Genomic DNA, 22558 nt, shown 5'->3' on the forward strand with positions numbered 1-22558 from the left:
GAGATAAACTTGGAGCAGGGGAGTGGGACTAACTGGATTGCCCTACGGAGAAGGTGGCATGACTTAGATGGATTGAATAGCTACTAATAACTCTCTGGCTGCAGAAAGTGCAATGTTCCTTCAGTATCACACTGGAATGCCAGCCTAGGTTACATACTCGAGATTCTGGAATGGGGTTCAAACACACACTTCTGGCTCTGAGGCAAGAGTGCTATCCAGCTTTGGGCAGCCAGCAACATTCGCTTTAAACCAAGGGTCCAAGGATGGGCATACTGATGCTGTTCTGCAGCCCTGACTTCTGCTACTGGATATAACCCTTACTCAAGTATGTAAACCCAATTTTTTTTGAAGTTGCAGTGTAATTCCGGATTCTCTACAATTTTTCTGACAGGATACCCCATACACCACGTGGCTGCGATTCCAGAACTTACCAATGACTTTTCCATCAAGGTTCAAAATTGGTGTGTGCTGCCTGACTGGGGGCCCGGCCGATGTCAGACCCACTCGTTTCCGTTTAGTTTTCTCTTTGATCTGTCTCAGGATGATCTCAGCTCCAGGAAAGTCTGCAGCAGCTCTCCGCTGCTTTCCTGTGGAGAGAGAGAGGAAGCAAAGGGAAAGAAGATTCCCAGATGATGAACTGGGCCCTGGCTCAGGGAATGGCAAAAACTATCTTCCTTGTCTGTGGAGGCAAACGCACAGAACACACAATATCCCTTCCTCAACAGTTATTGGTTGGTTAAAAGACACGCACATGAGCTGTTGAGGTAATGAGCAAAACAAGGACGTTGGAGGTTGTGGGGCGAGCAGGAGATGCGAGTTATGGCACATGTTACTTATGTGACCAAACAAAAAAAAATCACCCTAAGTGACCGCAGAATACTAGTTCAAGTCCCGTCAACTTTGAGAACTCAACTGAATTTCAAATTCTGGAAAATAAATTCTGTGTAAAAGTGACCACATAATGGCAAGATTGTTGTAAATCTCCAACAGATTTGCTGACATCATCTGACCCTGCTCTGACCACCGACTTGGGTGGTATTCTCACCTAGAAGTCAGAAGTTTGGGCTCCAGGCCATATAACACTGGCTCTGAATATAGGATTGTTACCTGGTGGGAGTACTTGTGTTGTAAAGGTTGTGGGGGGGAGGGGGGTCACACTTTAGCCTTGGTTGAAGGTACACCCAAGATAGACTTATGAGGAATGTATTGGGAAACTACGTACATTCCTCTTCCAACTAAGTGGTTCTTGAGTTAGGGCCTGCTTGTGAGGCAGAATATAAGAGGTGTATTCTCCCACTGTGAAGTCCATTAGACCTGAAGCCAGTGTGCCAGCTGAAACACTGGCAAATGTTTGACTGTCATTGTAACTTGCATTTATGTTAACGCTTTATTCTGATCACAACTGTTTTGACGGTGTCTCAGAAAATAACTGTCTGTACATTTTGCAAGATTGAGTAACATTGGGATTTAAGAAGCTGGGCTTCACGTTGCAGTTTTAACACAGGCTCGCATTTTTTAAACAGTCTAGATTTGTAAATGGCACAAATGTAGGTGGGAAGGCAAGTGGTAAGGATGGTACAAAAAGAGGCTGTGGAGGAATACAGACAGGTTAAGACAGTGGGGGGGAAAATGTGGCTGACAGAACATAATGTGGGAAAATTTGAGGTTATGCATTTTGACAAGAAAAATAGAGGACGTGAAAAATGTCAACGGAGGAGGTCTGCAGAAAGCTACAGAATGAAGGGATTTGGGAGGCCTCATGCATGAATCACAAAAAGCAGCGTTCCATGTTCAGCAGGCAATAGGGAAGGGAAATGGAATGTTGGCCTTTATTTCCAAAGGGAATACAGTGTAAAGTAAGGAGGTTTTGCCAAAACTGTACAAGGTACTAGTCAGACTGGATTACTGAACAGTTGAGCTCCTTATTGGAGGCAGTCCAAGGATGACTAGATTGGCTCTATATTTATTGGAATTTAGAAGAATGAGAGGTGACCTTCTTGAAATATACAAGATTGTTAGTGGAATTGACATCTTAGATGTGGAAATGTTGTTTCCCCTTGTGGGAGAGTCTCGGACCAGAGGGCATAATCTCAGGATAAGGGGTCACTCTTTTAAGACAGAGATGTGGAGGAATTTACTGTCTCAGAGGATAGTGAATCCATATAATTCTTTACCACAGAAGGCTGTTGACACTGGGTCATTAAGTATATTCAAGGTTGAGAGAGTCAAACTTCTAAACAATGAGGAAATGTAGGGTTATAGAGAAAAGGCAGGAAAGTGGAGCTGAAGATTTTCAGAACAGTTGTGCACAGCAAACTTGGTGGGCTGAATGGCCTACTCTGCTCCTACATCTTATGGTCTTGAGGGAAGCCACCACCGCAGGTCTGTCTTTTATGAGGTCCCAGTGGTACCCTAACATGTTGGACTCTGAAATGGCCTAAACAAACACTCAGCTGCATGGGTCAACTTGATAGTGGGACCAACATCCCATAAACGAATAGAGAGTTCGGTCAGAGGGGGCATTCAGACAGAGGAAGCTGATCTCATCCATCAGATGGCAACAAGCAAAAACTGAAAGAGCAGATGAAGTGAGACTTCTGGAAGCCAAACATATCCAGGACATTTGTGCTGCAAGTATCGGTTCATTTGGACTTATTCATGCTCAGAATCACTGGGAGTCACTCAGCATACATGCAGCTGAGGATAGTGAGTGACAGCGCAGTGGGGGAGGAGGAGGAGGAAGGTAGGTCAGCTCCAGGGATCCTGAGAGTCAGAAGCCATCGCAACAGGTTTATGCAATTTAATGTGACATGGACCATATAACTGAAAGCTTTAATAGAAACAGAAAATGCTGCAGATATTGAGCAGGTCAGGCAGCATCCGTGGATACAGGAAAAACAGGTTTAAAATTCCAAAGTCAACAGCCTTTCAACAGAGCAGCCAGAGAAACCAAAGAGATGGAAAATTAAACACCTCTCTCCACAGATGAGCTGTTGAGGTATTTCCAAACATTTGCTGCTTTTGTTCAGATTTCCAGTATCTGCAGCATTTTGCTTTTGTGTAGGTATAAGCTTTACTTCTTCCATTAGGTGAGAAGGATTGGCAACTGTTACGGAGATTTTCAAATGGAATTGCACTTCTCAGATTCCTGATAAAAGACCACAAGGAAGCAGAGCAGAAAGGAATACCCACTGGGAAGGGAAAGACATCACATAGTTGCAAAGTGGGTTAGGTACAAGTTTAAAGAGGATAACTTGTTGATTCTTTCACCACAACAGTTAGGGATAATCAGGTTAGACACATCAGTCAGTGCTTGGAGGAGTTAAGTGATAATGGGAACTGCAGATGCTGGAGAATCCAAGATAACAATGTGTGGAGCTGGATGAACACAGCAGGCCAAGCAGCATCTCAGGAGCACAAAAGCTGACATTTCGGGCCTAGACCCTTCATCAGAGAGGCTTGGAGGAGTTAAGTTTAGTTTTAAAATCCTCAAATGTGAATACCCGTTTTGGAGCAAAACAAAAAACTGTTCAGATTGGATAGTTTTAATCTGAACTAAATGGGTATCAGTAACCTAACAGATTTTAAATAACAGAGCTGGCAGAGAAACAAACTGAGAATAAATCAAAATAGTAGGATTGGCTGAAGTGGAGGAAGGAAAAACATTAGCAAAACAAAGTGAAATGTTCTGCACAAGTTAGATATGTGATCAGCAGTTAGGAAAGTGTGCCTTTGTAACCAAGCCTGTCTGATGCTAGACACTTGGACAAAGGTATAGAAGAGAAAGACGCAGCAACACTCAGTGAGGGATAGATCTGGCTGAAGTCTAGACCGGAATCTGTAGAATGTATATATATGCATGTAAAAAATCTAAATAAATGCACTGAATCAAAGCATCAAGTGGTCAGGGATGTTTTTCATTGTCTGGTTAGGAAGCTAGGTTACCATATCCTGTATAGATACAGGGAATGGGCAGTTGGAATACCTATGGTCCATAAAAGTGTTGCTTCCACTGGAGTGGTGTTCTCATCAATGTCATTTCCATACAGACAAAGCCCAGCCTCCAGGCGTAAGCTATCCCTCGACCCAAGGCCAGCAAGTTTCACCTCACTGTTCTTCAACAGCGACTCTGCCAGCTCCACTGTGCGCTCAATAGGGACTGAGATCTACAATTTAAAGGCAAAAATAACAGAACTGTAGACATTCCGAGCACAGGAAGAGAGTCTCATTATATTGCTGCACCTCCACACCAGAACAATCAAAATTCAAATCCCCACCATCCCAAACTTATCCTCCACATCCTTGTTTCAAACCCAAAGTAATCCCCACTGCCCTCTACCTCTTCCCCATATTCACAGTGTGGAGCTGCAGGAACACGGTAGGCAAGATCAGAGGAACAGGAAAGTTGACATTTCGGGTTCGCACTCTTCATCAGGATGTAAATCTGAAACAGTAACTTTCCCTCTCCTCTGCTGCTGCCTGGCCTGCTGTGTTCTTCCAGCCCCACACTGTGTTGACTCTGACTCCAGCATCTGCAGTTCTTGCTATCTCCCACTCTTCCCCCACATCCCTGTATCAAACCCAATCTCATCCCCACTGCCCTACACTCTCCCCCACTGCTTTGTATCAATCCCAACTAATTGTTACACTCTCCTCAGATCATCTGCCTGCATTTAAGATAAACAAGAGCAATTTCTTCTCTCAGAGGGTTGTGAACCTGTGGAATTCTTTACCACATGGGACTGTTGAGGCTGTGTCATTAGGTATATATTCAAGTAGAATCGTGCAGCACGGAAACAGAGCTTTCAGTCCAATTTATTAATATTGACCAAGTTTCCCAAACAGAATTAGTGCTACTTGACTGCATTTTACCTAAATCTCTCTAAACCTTTTCTATTCATGTATCTATCCGAATGTCTTTTAAATGTTGTACCTGCATCCGCCACATTCAGCGTATGAACCACCCTCTGAAAAACTACATTAATGTTTTTAAGTCATAGTCAGATTTTCAATCAGTAAGGAATCAAGGGCTATTCAGAAAAGGCCGGAAATTGAACTTGAGGATATTCAGATCAGCCATGATCTCATTGAATTACAGAGCTGACTCAATGGGCTGAATGGCCTACTTTTGCTCCTAATTCTTATGGTCCAACAGTGTTATGGAGAAAAAGAAATGTTACACAGTGAGATTTCACAATCTGGAAGGTAATATCCAATCTGGAAGGTGGAGGAAGCAGATTCAGTACCTAACTGTCAAATGGAAATTAAATACTTGAAGAGGAGTCATTTGCTGGAGGCATAGCACCTAATGATCGACACAAAAGATGTGCTCTATCACCATCTGGTGGAGATGGTCAGTGTAGTATTAAAATAGTCAATGAAGAAGATGTATCTAAATGCGTGGTAAAAACATTTTGGGAATGCTGAAGTACAACTCTCTAGGATATATGGACAACGCAAACTCGTACTTATGCAGCAACTTTAACAGTACAAAATGTTTCAAAGTGTTTCACAGGAGCATTTTAGAATTATTTATTCATTTGACCCTGAGATATTAAGGCGATATCAAGTCAGATGATTAAACCTTAGCCAAAGTCACTGGTTTTAATGGAGTGCTTTAAAAGGCATAAAATTAGATGGGGAGGCAGGTAGGTTTTAAGAAGGGAATTCCAGAGTTTGGGACTGAGGTACCTGAAGGCACATCTACTAAATGGTGAGCAAGTAAAATGTGGAATGGTGAGGTTTGAAGGAAACACAGCCAATATAAGTTAGAAGCACAAGCTGCTCATTTAGACCTGGAGCTTATTCCATTATTCAACAAGATCATGGCTGACCTGTTTGTGTTCTGAATTCCACAGTCCCATCTATTCTTGATAACCTTTGATTTCCTTGCCTATCCATCTCTGTCTTAGAAGTATTCAAACACCCAGATTCTACCAGTTTCTGAGGCACTGAGTTCCAAACTCGCACATCCCTCAGAAAAAAATTCTCCTCATCGCTGTTCTAAAAAGGTGCTTCTTATTTCTGGACTCACCCACAAGAGGAAACGTCCTTTCATAATAAGGGAAAGCATTCCATTAGCCTTTGAATTACTTGTACCCGGATACTAACTTTTTGTGACTCGTACTAAACAGCTAGATCCCCCTCTACCTCAGAATTTTCCAGTTGTTTTCTATTTTATATTTCTTCCTGTCAAGGTGAACAACAACGTGAAACATGGGTATTGTGAGGGAGATGTTAGGGCGTGAAAGTATCATAGAATCCCTACAGTGTACAAACAGGCCCTTTGGCCCAACAAGTCCACAGTGACCCTCAGAGCATCCCACCCTCGCCCAACCCTCCATAACTGACCTAATCTACACATCCCTGAACACGACAGGCAATTTAGCACGGACTAGCCTGCACAGCTTTGGACTGTGGAAGGAAACTGGAGCACCCGGAGGAAACCCATGCAGACACTGGGAGAACGAGCAAACTCCACACAGACAGTTGCCGACGGTGGGAATTGAACCCAGGTCCCTGGCACTGTGAGGCAGCAGTGCTAACCACTTAGCCACCATGCCGCCCCTAAACACTGTACTGCCTGGAATTATGGTGGAGGCAGGTTCAGTTGAGACATTGGTATTATCACTAGACTGTTAATTCAGAGACCCACAATGTTCTGAAAATCTGGTTTCGAATCCCAGCACAGCAGATGGTGGAATTTGAATACAATGAAAATCTGGAATTATTCATCTAATGATAACCTTGAATCCATTGTCAATTATTGGAAAAACCCAAATGGTTCACTAACGTCCATTAGGGAAGGAAATTGCTGTCCCTACCTGGTCTGACTCCAGACCTACAGCAATGTGATGGACTCTTAACTGCCCTCCGGGCAATTAGGGATGGATAATAAATACTGGCTTAGCCAACAGTGGCCTCATCCCAAGAATGAAAAAAAAGATTGGCTCAAACTATCAGAATTAGTGCAGACACGACAGGCCAAGTAGCCTCTTTCTGCACCATGAAATTCTATGATTTATATTCTTTCACATTACACTCCATCTGCCAGAATTTTTACCCACTCACCTGTGTCAGTCTACAATCTCCTTTTGTCCTCTTCACAACGCACTTCTCCAGCTACCTTACTGCAAATATGTATGCTATCCTTTCACCCCCCCCCACCAATCTCAAATCATCGATATAAATTGTAAAAAAAACCTATTTATGCAAACTCAGTTTTCTGCCAGCCAACCAGGCATCTGTCAATGTTAGTATGTCACTCCCACACCATGTGCTTCTACTTTCCCCAATAATCTTTCGTCTGGCACATTGTCAAAAGTCTCCTGGAAATCCAAGTATACTGTGTCAACGGGCTTCTCCTTTTAGTGGATGTTATTCCTTCAAAGAACTCCAATAAAATTTGTTGAAACTGATTTCCTTTTCACAAAACCATGCTGATTCTTCCTGACTATCTTGAGCTTTTCCTAAGTGTCCAGCTATAACCTTCTTTAGGATTGATTTTAACAAATCCCTCATGTCAGACATCAAGCTAACAGACAGTTGCCTGTTTTTGATTTCCTTCCTTCTAAAATCAATGAGTGTCAATTCCTGTCACTGTAATATGCCTTACTACTAGGATAGTCCTTTGTTGACCCCCCATCTGCTGGAATGGTTTCCTGTACCACAGTGCCATGGTCAGTTGGCTCAGCTCTCACTCTCTGAAAGAACATCAAACCTGTTAGACAATTGCAAAGGCTGAGATTTCTGCCCTTTGGGTCCCTTTATGTGCTTCATTCTGGGTCACACCCTCCTGCCCTGGCCAAAATCACATGGCACTATCCCCCGGAATAAAATGTCTTGGTAATTTTCACCATCCTTGGATGTGCAACAGAACCTGTAGATCAGCATTCAGTTCAGTGACTGTGAGCTAAAGTTCACACAGCTATAGATGCTTACTGCAGACATATTTGCCTTGGATTGCACAGGCATCCAGACACACTAATATCCTGCAGTCGCAGTACATCACCTGCCTTCCATCTTTATCGTATTTTTAGTTTATTAATGATTTTAGTTTGGAAATGATACTGCTGAGCCTCCCAAACTTTACCAATACTGATCGAAGGAGATTAAAGTTATGAATAATGGTAGGCAATTAAGGACATTAAAAACAATGACCCTTTTCAATATTAGCGATATACACAGAATTCCTAGTAGCAGTTAATCACAAATTAATCAACCCACACCTTCCTGTCATATCACTGTATGGTTATTTTCTCAATCGGGTGTTCTCCAGAAGCTGCAGCTGTTAAACTGAAGCCTCAGAGCGGGGTCTCAATTTATTTGTTGCCTTGTCAGCAGAAGGCAGGGCAGAATTGAGTAAGCCACGTGGCTGCCAACGCAGAAAGCTCATCTCACAGCCAGACAAGATGCTGCGGTACAGCCTCACGTGCTTGCCAGGGAGAGGGATGCGATTGGTGACTAGGAGTGGCACTTCCATTGGGAATGGCTTTGATCTTCCCAATATTTACCCAGAGGAAATTTCTGTGCGTCAAGTGCTGTATATCAAGTCTGAGAACTTAAACAGAGTGGAAGGGTTGAGAGAAACGATGGGGAGTTGGAGTAGGGGATCATTCATATTTGTGTGAAATTTAATGTCTATTCTTTCATGCGTTATTGCTGTCGAACAGCATGTAGATGAGCATTGAGAGGGAAGAAGGCCAGATCTTTGTGGTGGGAGTGTGATGAGAAGTAAGAGTAACTCTGACTACGATTAGATAGATAGGAATTGAACTCCTTAGCATTCTGGAAATACTCTGCCGCAGGCTGGTCAATCTGTTTTCAGCTCTCTGGACACTAAAGATCTGGAATCCCTTTTTTAAAAAACCTCTCTTTCTCTTTATGGTCCTGCTACGTCTGTGTTTTTGTTCATGCATTTTAATTTCTGCTTCTGTAGCTTGATAGTGCCACAGTGATGTGGCTTTGGATGCCCTGCTATGTTAAAGGTGCGAAATGGAAGCAAATTTAGATACAGGTAAGTCTGGAGTGAAAACCACATATTTCTCAGTTAGTTACCAGCTCCCTTAATCAGAACAAAATTCACAAACAAAGGAAACCCATTTAAGCAGTGAGTCTCACTGTATCTATTATGAAAAGTTAACTCACCTCCACCCCATCCTCTCCAGTGTAGCCACAACGAGTTACTCTGCAGCCTGGCACCCCAAATACAGTCATCATGGCACTCCACATGAATGGCAGTTTCTGAAGATCATCAGACACACCCTCCTGCAGCACGCTTGCTGCAGATGGACCTGGCAATATAAACAGCAGTTCCAAATGATCTAGAAGGTTCCAGCACCCTAACGCAAGGAAGTTAAATGACTGCAGTTTTAGTGTATCAAAGCAAGATCACTAAGGATGGAAAAGGATGGGGTGGACACTAGGACCCCTGATGCACCTTCATGCTCATTTGTTGCCTGGTGTGGGGACTCACATTTCGACGGCAAGTCGATGGTTAGGTGGGTGAGAGAAAGAATTTGTTTAGCTGTGGTTCAGTTGTTAGTTAACTCATCTCTGACTCAGTAGACAGAACACTTGAGACCCACTCCAGAGCCTGAACAGGTTTACATTCCCAGTTCACCCTGAGGAAATGCTGCACTGTGAGACATTGCTGTCTCTCTAATCTTTTAAGGTGTAAAAGATCTCATGGCGTTATTTCAAAGAGCAGCATGTTTCTCCCTAGCCTGCGTGTGTCTGTACATGTGCTTGTGTGCCTGATCGCATGACCCCCCAGCTGGTGCCTGGATCTTTGAGGATCTCCTCTGGGTACAAAGCTGTCACCACCTCCCTCCTAGTACCAGTCTATTGCTTACTAATACACATTGGTGAATGGCGATTACACAGAAGTTGTGGGAGAAGAGGAATGTTTTTGAGTAATGAAAGTTTATTAGAAAATCCGAGTGCCAGGAAACAGGATCCAGCCTCTGGAGCAGGAGACAAAGGGCACCGCTCCACACAGCTGGGTGCCTGAGCGTGTGTGTGTGCGTGCGTGCCGAGGAGGAGAGTATGGGTAAAGGTGAGAGAGTGGGGGGAGTCAGGTAAATGCTTGAGGATGGGGGACATTTAAGCTAAAGGGCAGCTGCAGCATTTGGGCCCAGGGGCACCTCACTTCACACGCCCCAGGGACTGGGGGGGGGGGGTCACCCCATGAGTGTGATCAGCTGTGCTCACATATAGGGATGCATTTGCTTGTGCAAGTGGTGAACACGTATGCATTCATGCGAGAATGACACCTTAAAACATAAACATTAAATCTGTGGATCAGGCAGCACCAAAGAGACAGAAATCCTGATGTGGAACTCTGACAGTTTAGGATTATTCCATGGTGATAGAATGAAGTGGTCACCTTGCAGAGCTATCAATCCCGCCTCCAGAAACTCCAGGTCAGCATCATTCCCGGCGGCTTTGAACTCGGCCAGCTTCTCCTAGGGACAGAAGGAAGGCAATTAGCAGAGGCCCGAACGCCAGAGCAGGAGGAGTGCTCCTCATTAACTATCAAGGCACTCATGTGGCAAGCCCGCAGCGTACTCCCCCATAACCCTCCTTGACGCTCTCTCTGTCTCTTGCTCAGGGACCCACACCCTCTACCTTGCACTTCTTGAACCCTGCGCCCTCTGTCTCCCAGTTGTGTGGACCTGCATCCTTTGCCTGCAGCTCCAGAGACCCCGTTCACTGGATCCTGTTTCCTGGCGCTCAGATTGCTCCCAGTGCGTGCGCACAAGTGTCAAACCAGTTACTAACTCGCTCACCCCTGCCTTCTCCTAAATTAGCTCCAAGTCTTTTCTCACCCCCACCAAGAGGACGAATGGGTTGATGAATGGAATGCCAGGTTAGGCATACCTCAAGGTGATTTCAACTTAGGAAAACCAATGATTGGGTGTCAAGTCAGGGCAAAAACGGAAGAGCATGAGTCTGCAGACTCTGTGATAGTTACACACTCCATTCCCAAATCAACCCCAACATGTTTCCTTGATAATGGGAACTGCAGATGCTGGAGAATCCAAGATAATAAAATGTGAGGCTGGATGAACACAGCAGGCCCAGCATCATTTCAGGAGCACAAAAGCTGACGTTTCGGGCCTAGACCCTTCATCAGAGAGGGGGATGGGGTGAGGGTTCTGGAATAAATAGGGAGAGAAGGGGAGGCGGACCGAAGATGGAGAGAAAAGAAGATAGGTGGAGACGAGAGTATAGGTTTGAGAATCTCCCCTTCCCCCACCGCATCCCAAAACCAGCCCAGTTCGTCCCCTCCCCCCACTGCACCACACAACCAGCCCAGCTCTTCCCCTCCACCCACTGCATCCCAAAACCAGTCCAACCTGTCTCTGCCTCCCTAACCTGTTCTTCCTCTCACCCATCCCTTCCTCCCACCCCAAGCCGCACCTCCATCTCCTACCTACTAACCTCATCCCACCTCCTTGACCTGTCCGTCTTCCCTGGACTGACCTATCCCCTCCCTACCTCCCCACCTACCTTCTTTTCTCTCCATCTTCTGTCCGCCTCCCCCTCTCTCCCTATTTATTCAAGAACCCTCTCCCCATCCCCCTCTCTGATGAAGGGTCTAGGCCCGAAACGTCAGCTTTTGTGCTCCTGAGATGCTGCTGGGCCTGCTGTGTTCATCCAGCCTCACATTTTATTATCCAACATGTTTCCTTGCTGAATGCCAATGCGGTAATTTGTAAAACACCCACACGGTCCTCAAAAATCAGAATTAAGTTCAGTACAGCTGGAGCAAAACAATGGATTTCTTCCTATTTAAAAATAGCAGTCTCACTCAAAAATACAACAAAATGACCCCACGTTCTGTTCTGTCATCATTAGCCAAATTAGCACATACTGCCTAAAGCCGGGCAAGTCAGGGATTTGCAAAGCCATGACTGAATCCAAAACCTTCTGTGCACCTGTAGCTCAGCAGTGAACTTGGCATCAAGATCCCACAATGATAGCTCAGCCGCCTCATGTTTGTGAGCTTGTGTCTTTGTGATGCCTACAGCAAAGCCAACACACCTTCATGTGGGCAGAGTCCTTGTCAGCACAGCCCGCATTCGATACGATATACAGATATCCATCTGAAGTCCGAGTCACTATCAGATCATCCTTTATCCCTCCTTTTTCATTGGTGAAGAGCGACAGTGTACCCTGAACGCAAAGAAGTGAAAGGTTAGGACTAAAGGACGCGTAGACCGCTGGGCCCAATAAATACAGCGAGTCAGGAAGAACAGACTAGAGCAATCAATGAGTAGGAATGTGTGCACTGTTACCAAATCAGTTACTGACTAGCACCCGCAGGCTCTAGGAGCAGTTTCCAAAAGCTTCCTTTTCCTAAATTAGAGCAAGTTTTTCTCTGGATACTGAATGTGATGATGGACAGAATGGGACTTACTGACCTGGAGTTTTCGGAGGTAGCATGGCAAGGTACCACTTCACTCCATGACCATGGAATAATCCTTGAAGTACACTGTGACTCAGGAAAATCATTGGGAAAAGATTTCCTACAGAAAACGTCCTAGAAATGCTCTATCTGTTGGTATGCAATTCACTGGAGTTGGATTACAGCCAGTCAACCTAGGCAGTATCAGTAGACCATGTGACTGCAGCGGAATCGCAGTACAGCTCACACAATACAGCTCAATGTTCACTTTCCCTGGTTAACATTGCACCTCACTCTGCTAATTACCACTACGGCCAAATATGGCATCACCCTATCTCAATGCCTGCCTTTGATATGACTGTGATGAGAGGTGTGCACTGGTAATCAAGTCAGTCTTGTATCGACTCACTCGCCAAAATGGCCATTTGCTTGTCTTTTGTACTCCCATCCAGACTAAAAGAAAACTTTCATCAGGCATCTTGAGTGAACTCAAATAATCTGTTTATTATACCACAAAATGAATTCTTTAAAACAAGCAGCAAACACTGCAACATCAGAATGATAATTCAAAATTAGGACTGTGTCTCAATCCCAAAACAGACACACTCACACAACACAAAAAGACAACAGTCTCTGCAGAGATTTTTTTTGTAAAAAAGAAAATAACCTTGCTGTCCGAAAGTCTGGAAACAAAATGACTTCTCACAGTCCACCAGGTTTCTTTCGATGAAATCAACCTGATGACAACCGTAGACTGATGGAAGATCTTCAGTTCGACTGGGATCAAACTGGATATGAGTCTTTGCAAAGTGGTCACAATTTAAAGGTTGATAAGATGGTCAGAAATGATGATATTTTGGAAATTTTAAATTGGGTTTCCAAGAGCTTCTACTGAAAGGAGGAGTGAGAGAGACTTTACCTTCTTCTTCTTATAACAACTCAGGTCTACTGAGTGAAAACAAAAAAAACTAAGACCAGAAAGGCAAAGCATATGAGGGAACCAGCAAACAGGCCTCCATATTTATACCAAATCTAGGTTTCCTAACAAATATGGACCATAAGTTCTATCTCTTCTCCTGCTCATCTTTCCTCAGTCATTTGACTTTCTTAAAGCAGCAAGTAAACTACAGCACACATTAAACCATTGACTTAATTTCCAAGAAACCTTTTCAAACAGTTCTGAATTTTCTCTTTTTTTCAAAACAATCTGTAAATTTAAAAAACGTATTCACAACACCATGAGCTAGTCAACTTAGGTCTATGAAACCAGACAACTGGGGAGATGATAACATAATGCAATGTAATGTCATGTCACTGATCTAGTAGGTCAGAGGTTCAGTCCAATGCTCTTGGGGTATGGATTCACCATGGTACCTTGTGGAATTTAAATGCAATTAATGAATAATTATGCATTAGCCTCAGTCTATAATTGCCGTAAAAACTCATTTTATCATTAAGAGGAGAAAATTTTCCATCGTTATCTGTTATGACAGACTAGTGACTATAGGTACACAGCTGATACTTCACAGCCTTGTGAAATGGCTTAGTCAGCCATTCATCAAACGACTACAGAAAAGTCAAACCAGATAACCTTAGTAGTTCAAGCATGTATCTTACCACCAGCTTCTTCAGGACAATTATGGAGAGAGAAATGCTGGGCTCACTTGCAACAGCTGAAAACTGGGCAAAATGAAAGAACTCAAAGTTCCCATCAACATTGAGTAATTTTAGAGTGCCTGAGCATTGAAATAGTTCCTGGTCTGACATTGTTTCAAGACTTCATTTACTTTTCAGTGAATTATGGACATAGATACCAGAATATTGGAAATGCTCGAGTAAAGGACTACTTTCTTTCAACATAGTTACAAGCCAAAGACTGTTAGAATAACATTAATTACGTTGAACTTAACCCTTTCACATTCCTGACATTTCCTCCCTCTATTCTGGTTTTTGGATTTGCTTTGTTGGTACTAACCATCCATTTCAGGATCTCATGCATTCAACTTTGATTGGAGAAAATTATAGGCTATTTGGCAAAAGGTAGCATCACAGCTAACCACTAAACTTTGTAGCAGAAATCGGGAGCACAGAAACCACAGAACAGTGATTCTCCATTCTAACCCATGAAACTGATCTGAACCATTAAACCCAAATACAAACAGCAAAGATCAGGAGACAAGCAAAGAGTCTTCTGGTCTGTATAGCTTAAGGAAATGTCAGGCACTTTCCTAGAAGTGGTCAGCCATGGTTCGGATGGTACAGGTTTTCCTTCAGATTCAGAAGGTTGTGGATTCAAGTCCCACTCGAGAGGTTTAAGGGCAAATTGTGGGCCAACATTCCAATGCAGTATTGAGGGAGGGCTGCATGGTTGGAGGGGCTATGTTTCAAATTATTTTGACCCATTGTTCTGTCCCCTTTCTCAGTGGATGCATCCGATCTACAGCATTATTCGAAGAACAACAGGAGAGCATCTCTCCAACGTACTGGGCAATGTTTACCCCAGCAACCAATATCACTGAAACAAATGATTCAATAATTGATCTTTGTGCTGATTGTGGGATCATGCCGTGTGCAAATTGACTAGTGTGTCTGCTTACAAGTACTCCCTTATCTGCATGACCTGAGAAAGAGCAGGGCACTGCTTAGACACAAGTTCTTTCCTTTTCCCACTGCAGTAGTCTGAAACAGAGTGGCAGACCATAAGAATTAAAGTGTGCGCTTTTTGAGGAGCAAATTTGATCCTCACCTGGTTGTCCTTCAGCTCAGCAATATCTCCAACGACCAAACTTTCCATGAATTTCACTCGATCCTTCCCCATCACCTTGCTCTGAAACAAAGGAGACTCTGTGTAGTCACTGGTAACTCCTAATTATGCCAGAGGTGAAATAAAAATGATGTTCTCCCAGCCACATTAGTTTGTAGATGAAAATGTGGAGAACCACCCGCACATTCTGTTCGGTCTCTAGGGTCGAGGAACAAACTGAGTTTTTAAAAAGTTCACAACATGTGACATGCTTTGGTGTGGACATTATTTTAATTATGTTAAAATACATATTATTTCATATGTATTTTAACATAATTAAAATAAATGTCCACACCAATGATGCAGGTTTGACCTAAGCAAAACTCCAGACAATTTATCCACCCTCAAATTTCCACTGTTTCTGCTGCCCACCAGACAAGCATTCTACGCTAGTGCTAAACATTCTGTTTTACGAGTGTTTTAACAACTTAAATCTATCTGTACTACTCTACTCTCAGTGCTTGATTCACAATGTCTTTAATCGCACCAAATTTTGACCTCATGATCATCCCCGATTTAAACTATTCCTTAATCTCTGTTTCTCTTTTGTCCTCCATAAAACTTGCCATTTTGACCAAGATTTTTGGACATTTCTCTCAATATCTCCTGATGTTGTTCAGTGCTACATTTGCTTTATAAAGCTCACCTGAGATACCTATTATGTTAAAAGGTGCTGTAAAAACAAATAAACGTTTTGCATCAGGAACAAAAACAGAAGATGCTGGAAAAGCTCATCAGGTCTGGCAGTATCTGTGAAGAAAACATGCAGAGTTAACGTTTCAGGTCTGGTGACCCTTCCTCAGAACTGATGGATCACCGGACCCGAAATGTTAACTCTGATTTCCAGTAACTTCTGTTTTTGTTCCTGCTTTACAGACCTTTCGGTTTTCAATTGTTTTGCATCACCTCAATATAAGCTTACCTCTCTAAATTCCTATTCAATTTTCTGATATCTCAGTCCAAATTTGCCTCAATAATTCCAACCCAATTACTCTATTCTTACATGCTCATGTCAAGCTTTGTTTGATAAAAATTCTCTGAGCAGCCTTGGCACATGTGACTACTTCAAAAGCTGCCAGATAAATACAAGTTGCTGGGACTTTGCTCCATAATTACTACTCCAGAGGGAAAAATGCTCAACCCATGAGCCTCACTCGAGTTTATTTCACAGAATGGTTACAGCACAGAAGTTTGTCAGTCATGTCTGTGTTGACCCTCTGAAGGGCCTCAAGCCATGTCCTTGCCTTCTCCCCATAACCCTGTTTTCATCCCTTCCTGGTAATATTCTGTCATGAAAGCCTCAATTGAACCTACCTCCGCCACATTCTCTGACAGTTCATAACAGATCCTAGTCGCTTGCGGTATGAAAGTGTTTATCATTATGCTGCCATTTCCTCTTTTTGCCAATCCCTTAAGTCTGACCCTTAGATCTTCCTGGGAGCAATCAGATCCTCCACATGCAGGATCAGTCTCTCCCATTCTACTATGACCAGATCGGTCAAGATCATGTACATCTCTACCAAATCACCATCAACCTTCTCTTTTTCAAAGAAAACAGACTCACTCCCTCAATCTTTCTATTTAACTGCAGATTCCCATTCCTAAGATCATGCTTGTGAATCTTCTCTGCTCCTTCCTCAACTGTGGCACCCAGAGCTGGACTTAATAATTCAGTAGAAACTGAACCAGCATTCTATACAAAGTCCAACATATTTGCTTTTCTAATCCATGCCTCATTGATAAAATTCAGGATTCCACAAGTCTTATTAACTGCACTTTCAACCTATCCTGCTACCTTCAATGATTCATGCAAATGTTTACCCAGGGCCCACTGCTCTCAAACTACTCTGAAATGTTATCCTCTTATTTCCTCTTCAGTTTCTTCCCTCCAGAATGAAACATTTCACACACCTCTTGGTATTCAATCTCATGTGCCTACTCCAATAACCTTCTAGATGTTCTTTTTGAAATTCTACATTATTCTCCTCACAAAACTGTCAAGTTTTGAATTCCACACTCCCAAGTCTGGTTCTCCTACTCTGAAACAAATAAGCTGTTGAGAAATACATGTTTCTTTCTCTCTTTGAAGTCATTCTCTGCATTTCTTTTATACTTTAACCAATCAACCTCGGGTAGTTTTATGCTTTCTCTAAGTTTAGTGCTTTCCCCAGCTTATTGTGCTAACCACAGACATTGAGTCGTCCCTTTAGAAATTTTTTTTATGGTACGAAAATGCTTATTCCGAATATTCTGAGACATCACCTTAAGATCTGCCAGTGTCTTTACTGATCCATCCTCTAGCCTAGCATGTCAAGTTCACCACAGCTTTCATGGCCATGTAGTTATCCCTACTCAGGATTAAAGTACTAGTCTTAGACCTAGTCTTCTCTCTTTCAAATTGGATGTAATATTCAATCACACTGTTTTTGCTTCCTTTATGTGCCTTTAGTCAGAGGTCATTAATTGATCCTGTCATATTACACAATAGTAAATTTAATATAACCTGCTCTCTAATCAATTCCAGAATGTGCAGCTATAAGAAACTAACTCAGAAACTTTCTTGGAATTCTTCATCCAGGCTACAGTTGCCAATCTGATTTTTATAGTCTATATGTAAATTAACATTACCCATGATTATTGCTGTCCCTTTATCACAAGCACCCAATATTTCTTCTTTTATACTTTGTCCCACATTATGGTTATTGTTAGGGAGCCTGAACACCACTCTCACAACTGAATTCTTTTCATTACTCCTTATCCCTATCCAATCTCCTGAAACAATTTCACCTCCAACTTTTGTGCAAATGTTATTCTTAATTAACAATGCAGCCCCTCCCCAGTTCACCGAGCTTCCTATTTTTCTTGACTGTCATGATGTGGAGGTGCTGATGTGGGACTGGGGTGGATGAAGTCAGAAGTCACACAACACAGGTTATAGTCCCCCAGGTTTGTTTGATATCAGAAGCTTTCGATGCGCTGCCCCTTTGTCAGGTGAAGTCACTTTACCTGGTGAAGGGCGGTGGTATGAAAGCTTGTGACTTCAAAAAAACCTGTGGTACTGTAACCTGGTGTCGTGTGACTTCTGTATATGACATTCAAGAAATTCAATGTCAATAGTCAGGACTGGTTCTTGTCATCCTGAAGCCACATTTTTGTGATGTCTTTCAGATCACATTTCTTTACTTCAATGGGCACTATCATTTGTTATTATTTACATATTATTTGTATTATATGTTTTATAAACATTATGTTATAAATGTAACACGCATCCTGATAAGCAGCCTTAAATGTTGTCTTTTTGTTACGTGGTCTTGATTGTCAATACATTCCGAGGTTTTGTTGCTCTCTGCCCTTCTCACTATTCTCTGATCCTCATTTCCCATGTCACTATTTTCCCACTAAAAACTTTTGAGCATCCAACTTCCTCTCCTGATCTCATGTCAGCCAACACTTTTCAGGTGTTTGGCCATTCCCTTTAAATATGCTGTCATCATCCCTTTCCTCAAAGTAAAACACCTCAGTTGTCACTATTATTGTCAATTATCACCCCATCACCAACCTTCCCTTCCTTTCAAAAATCCTTGAATGCGTAGTTTCTTCCCAAACCCATTCCCATCTTTCTCTCCCCAGTAGTTTCAAACAGGTTTGCATCCATCCCCACCACAGTATCGAACTGGTTCCTTTCACAGTCACACAAGCTACGTGACTGAGAAAGGCAAAGTTATGGACAAGTCACAGTGAATCAATCTGTGCTAAAACCATTCTGGTGTTCTGTGGCTTGTTACCTAAGAAGCCTTAACTGACTGAAATGAGGACAGCCAGATGGACATCATAGAAAACGAGTTCCCTGATTGGGGCTTCTAATTTGGTCCAATCAGGGAGCCCAAGGTGACAGATATAAACATGAGTAATAACGGCCCTCGTGTGGTGCAGTGGAAGTGTCCCTATCCCTGGATTGAGAGACCTGGGTTTAAGTCTCACCTGCTCCAGAGTGTGTAATAGCATCTCTGAACAGGTTGATTATTTAAAACAGGTTAACTTTTTAAAAAATGCATTACTGCTATACAGTGGTAGTGGGGGCTGGGGGATCGAAAACAAAAAGGAAAATATAAATAGGGGATTTAAAATCTCCTCAGTTCAAGAAGGTATGAGCAGGGGATTTAGAAACTCCTCAGAAAAAGAAAAAAAAATATAAATAGGAGTGTCAGAGGTTCTGTTCGCTCTGACAGCTAGCTTAGAGGAAGCCAGATCAGTGTTAAGTACTAAGCATGTGTAAGTAAAGAATGACTTAGAGACAAAATGCTGACTTCTGTGGAGTTATTTCAAGATCCACAACATTTTACTGCCTTATATTTTTCAGGTGTCTGAGCTTGACCAAGAGGTCAGCATCACTGGTCAAACCTACGTTAGAAAAGATTGTCCTGGTCAGTGCTACAATGGCACGGCAAAGTTCCTTGATGTACAATCTCCAGATTCTGGTCTTACCTGCAACATGTGGGATACATCAAATAAAGAGCAGTGCTGGCGGGTATGCAAGTGAGAGCTGATGTGACTGTCCTTGTACTGTACAGGCATACTCCACCCAGCAAACTCCACCATTCGAGCTCCATTATTCCGATGGAATTCATACAGCACTGTCTTCTTGAGGGATTCCTGATTAGAAAACACAATAGATTCCCTCAAGTAAACTCAAAAACATATTGGTGTTCTTCGAGCTGAACCTAAGTTGCAATTATTTTAGTGCAGTAAGAATGTTTACATTAATGATATGGCGATGTATACCAATCATATGCAGTTGAGACTCAAAGGTCTGTATTATGTACAATAATATGTAACTGAAAGATTGAATCAAACTCTTGAGAGCTGGTAATAGTCTCTTTTAGTTAAGGCAAAGACAGAGAGGCAGCAAACTCAAAATATGGACTGTATAGTCTAAGTTAGCAGTCTCTACAATGCAGGGCCAAACTCTGACACGCGAACCGCATAACAGACAGAGTCCACGAGGTCACAACAACTTTGGGATATATATCATAGAATCCACACAGTGCGGAAGCAGGTCATTCAACCCATCGAGCCCACACCGAAGCTCCGAAGAGCATCCCACACAGACCTACCACCCCTCCTGTATCCCCTGCATTTCCCATGGCTAATTCACCTAGCCTGCACATCTTTGGATTGAGAGGGGAAACCAGAGCACCTGGGAGAACCCCCACGCAGACACGGGGAGAACCCAGATCCGTGGCAATGTGAGGCAGCAGTGCTAACCACTGAGCCACTGTGCCACCCAATCGAAGGAGGTAGATCAATCCATGGTGTCAGGTTAAACCACTTATTCCAAAGACTGACTCCAATTACAAGGCACAAGACTCCCTAGCTGGACTGGTCTTCCTCACTTCTCCTTACCTATTCCAAAAGGTGACTACTGCAGTCCATTTTTTAATAACTTTGGGATAGGGGAGATGAAAGTAAACTTAATAATATTCTTGTCCCTTATAACATCTTCAACCCAGCTACCACCTGTTATAATGTTATCCTTGGCTCAACAAAGTAAAACTCTAATGGGTAACACACTTAGCAAATGTTATCAAGCTGAAATGGTGACTTTGTTTCTGTGTCCACACATGGTGCCTGATGCGATGAATATTTCCAGCCTTTTGCTTTTATGCCTCACGTCAATAGCAGGAAAGGTACAAGTAACCAATATTAGGGGCAAAATAAATATTCAGTGAAAAAAAAATTAAAAACAGAAAGTGCTGGAGAAACTCAGTGGGTCCGACAGACGGCAGCGAGAAACAGTTAACACTTTGAGTCCGACATAACTCTTCTTTGCAACTCAGGGAGATAAGAAGAAATATTTCACTTAGAGTTGTCAGGACCTTGACTAGTTGATAGGGATAGGAAAGGAGATGAAGACAAGGAACATTCAAGGTTATGGAAGTAAGGAAGGACATGGGACAGCACACCCTGCAATGGGCTGAATGGTCCACTAACATGCTGCAAGTTTCTACGATCTGGTGAGTTCACTGCAGTTTGTGGGGTCTGGCTGTGTTCAAATGGTCTAAATGACAACACAATAATTCTAAAGGCGACGTGTTTTGGGATACTCTGAGGCCATGAATGCAAGCACATCATTTCTAAAGGTCATTCGCATAACATCCACATTTTCCCTATGCCTCAAACGTGTTTCACCGAGGTTAAAGATGTAGGAGAGCATGTTGCTGCTCCAGAAGCCACTTCTTCTGGATGTCAAGAGGCCCAGTGCTTCAGTGTGCTCAAAGAGATGAACTATTCTCCTCACCAGTTATTATGGGGATAACGTGAAGCAGAGTAGCAGCAGCATCTCTGTCTTTGCTTCATCTAGAAGAGACTATTATCTGACTCTCAAGAGTTTGATTCAATCTTTTAGCTACATATTATTGTACATAATATAGACCCTTGAGTCTCAATTGCTATACACAATCATATCATTAATGACATGAACCATTGCTTTCATTGCACATACATGACTGTAGTGTGTCCCTGTCCCTCCATTAACCAGAAAACAAGGTGTAATCACCAAGACTTGGCAAGGGTACAGAGGAGATACACTGGGAAGGTGTCAGGGATGAGGGACTTCAGATACAAGGAGAATCAGCAGAGTTGGGTTGTTCTCCTTAAAGCACAGCAGCTTAAGTAAAGATGTGGGTGCTTAAAATCACAAACAGCAAATGAAATCAGAGATAATGGGAACTGCAGATGCTGGAGATTCCAAGATAATAAAATGTGAGGCTGGATGAACACAGCAGGCCAAGCAGCATCTCAGGAGCACAAAAGCTGACGTTTCGGGCCTAGACCCTTCATCAGAGAGGGGGATGGGGGGAGGGAACTGGAATAAATAGGGAGAGAGGGGGAGGCGGACCGAAGATGGAGAGTAAAGAAGATAGGTGGAGAGGGTGTAGGTGGGGAGGTAGGGAGGGGATAGGTCAGTCCAGGGAAGACGGACAGGTCAAGGAGGTGGGATGAGGTTAGTAGGTAGCTGGGGGTGCGGCTTGGGGTGGGAGGAAGGGATGGGTGAGAGGAAGAACCGGTTAGGGAGGCAGAGACAGGTTGGACTGGTTTTGGGATGCAGTGGGTGGGGGGGAAGAGCTGGGCTGGTTGTGTGGTGCAGTGGGGGGAGGGGATGAACTGGGCTGGTTTAGGGATGCAGTGGGGGAAGGGGAGATTTTGAAACTGGTGAAGTCCACATTGATACCATATGGCTGCAGGGTTCCCAGGCGGAATATGAGTTGCTGTTCCTGCAACCTTCGGGTGGCATCATTGTGGCAGTGCAGGAGGCCCATGATGGACATGTCATCAAGAGAATG

The 22558-nt window shown here is 43.2% G+C and overlaps 1 protein-coding gene across 3 annotated transcripts in view; it reads right to left on the reverse strand.

Annotated features, from left to right (window-relative positions):
• amt (aminomethyltransferase) overlaps positions 1-22558 on the reverse strand; it is a 36566-nt gene that overhangs the window by 4270 nt on the left and 9738 nt on the right. For 2 of the 3 annotated variants that reach the window (XM_048548156.2, XM_048548157.2), the window contains exons 2-8: positions 19701-19868; positions 15159-15239; positions 12049-12180; positions 10388-10466; positions 9148-9293; positions 3986-4166; positions 432-587 (exon numbers count right to left, since the gene is read on the reverse strand). In XM_048548156.2, the coding sequence (XP_048404113.1) occupies positions 432-587; positions 3986-4166; positions 9148-9293; positions 10388-10466; positions 12049-12180; positions 15159-15239; positions 19701-19868 (943 nt within the window). The remainder of the gene's footprint in view (positions 1-431; positions 588-3985; positions 4167-9147; positions 9294-10387; positions 10467-12048; positions 12181-15158; positions 15240-19700; positions 19869-22558) is intronic. The other variant, XM_048548158.2, reaches the window with a different exon arrangement.

This window comes from Stegostoma tigrinum, chromosome 11 (assembly GCF_030684315.1).
Source record: "Stegostoma tigrinum isolate sSteTig4 chromosome 11, sSteTig4.hap1, whole genome shotgun sequence".
Classification (NCBI taxonomy): Eukaryota; Metazoa; Chordata; class Chondrichthyes; order Orectolobiformes; family Stegostomatidae; genus Stegostoma; species Stegostoma tigrinum.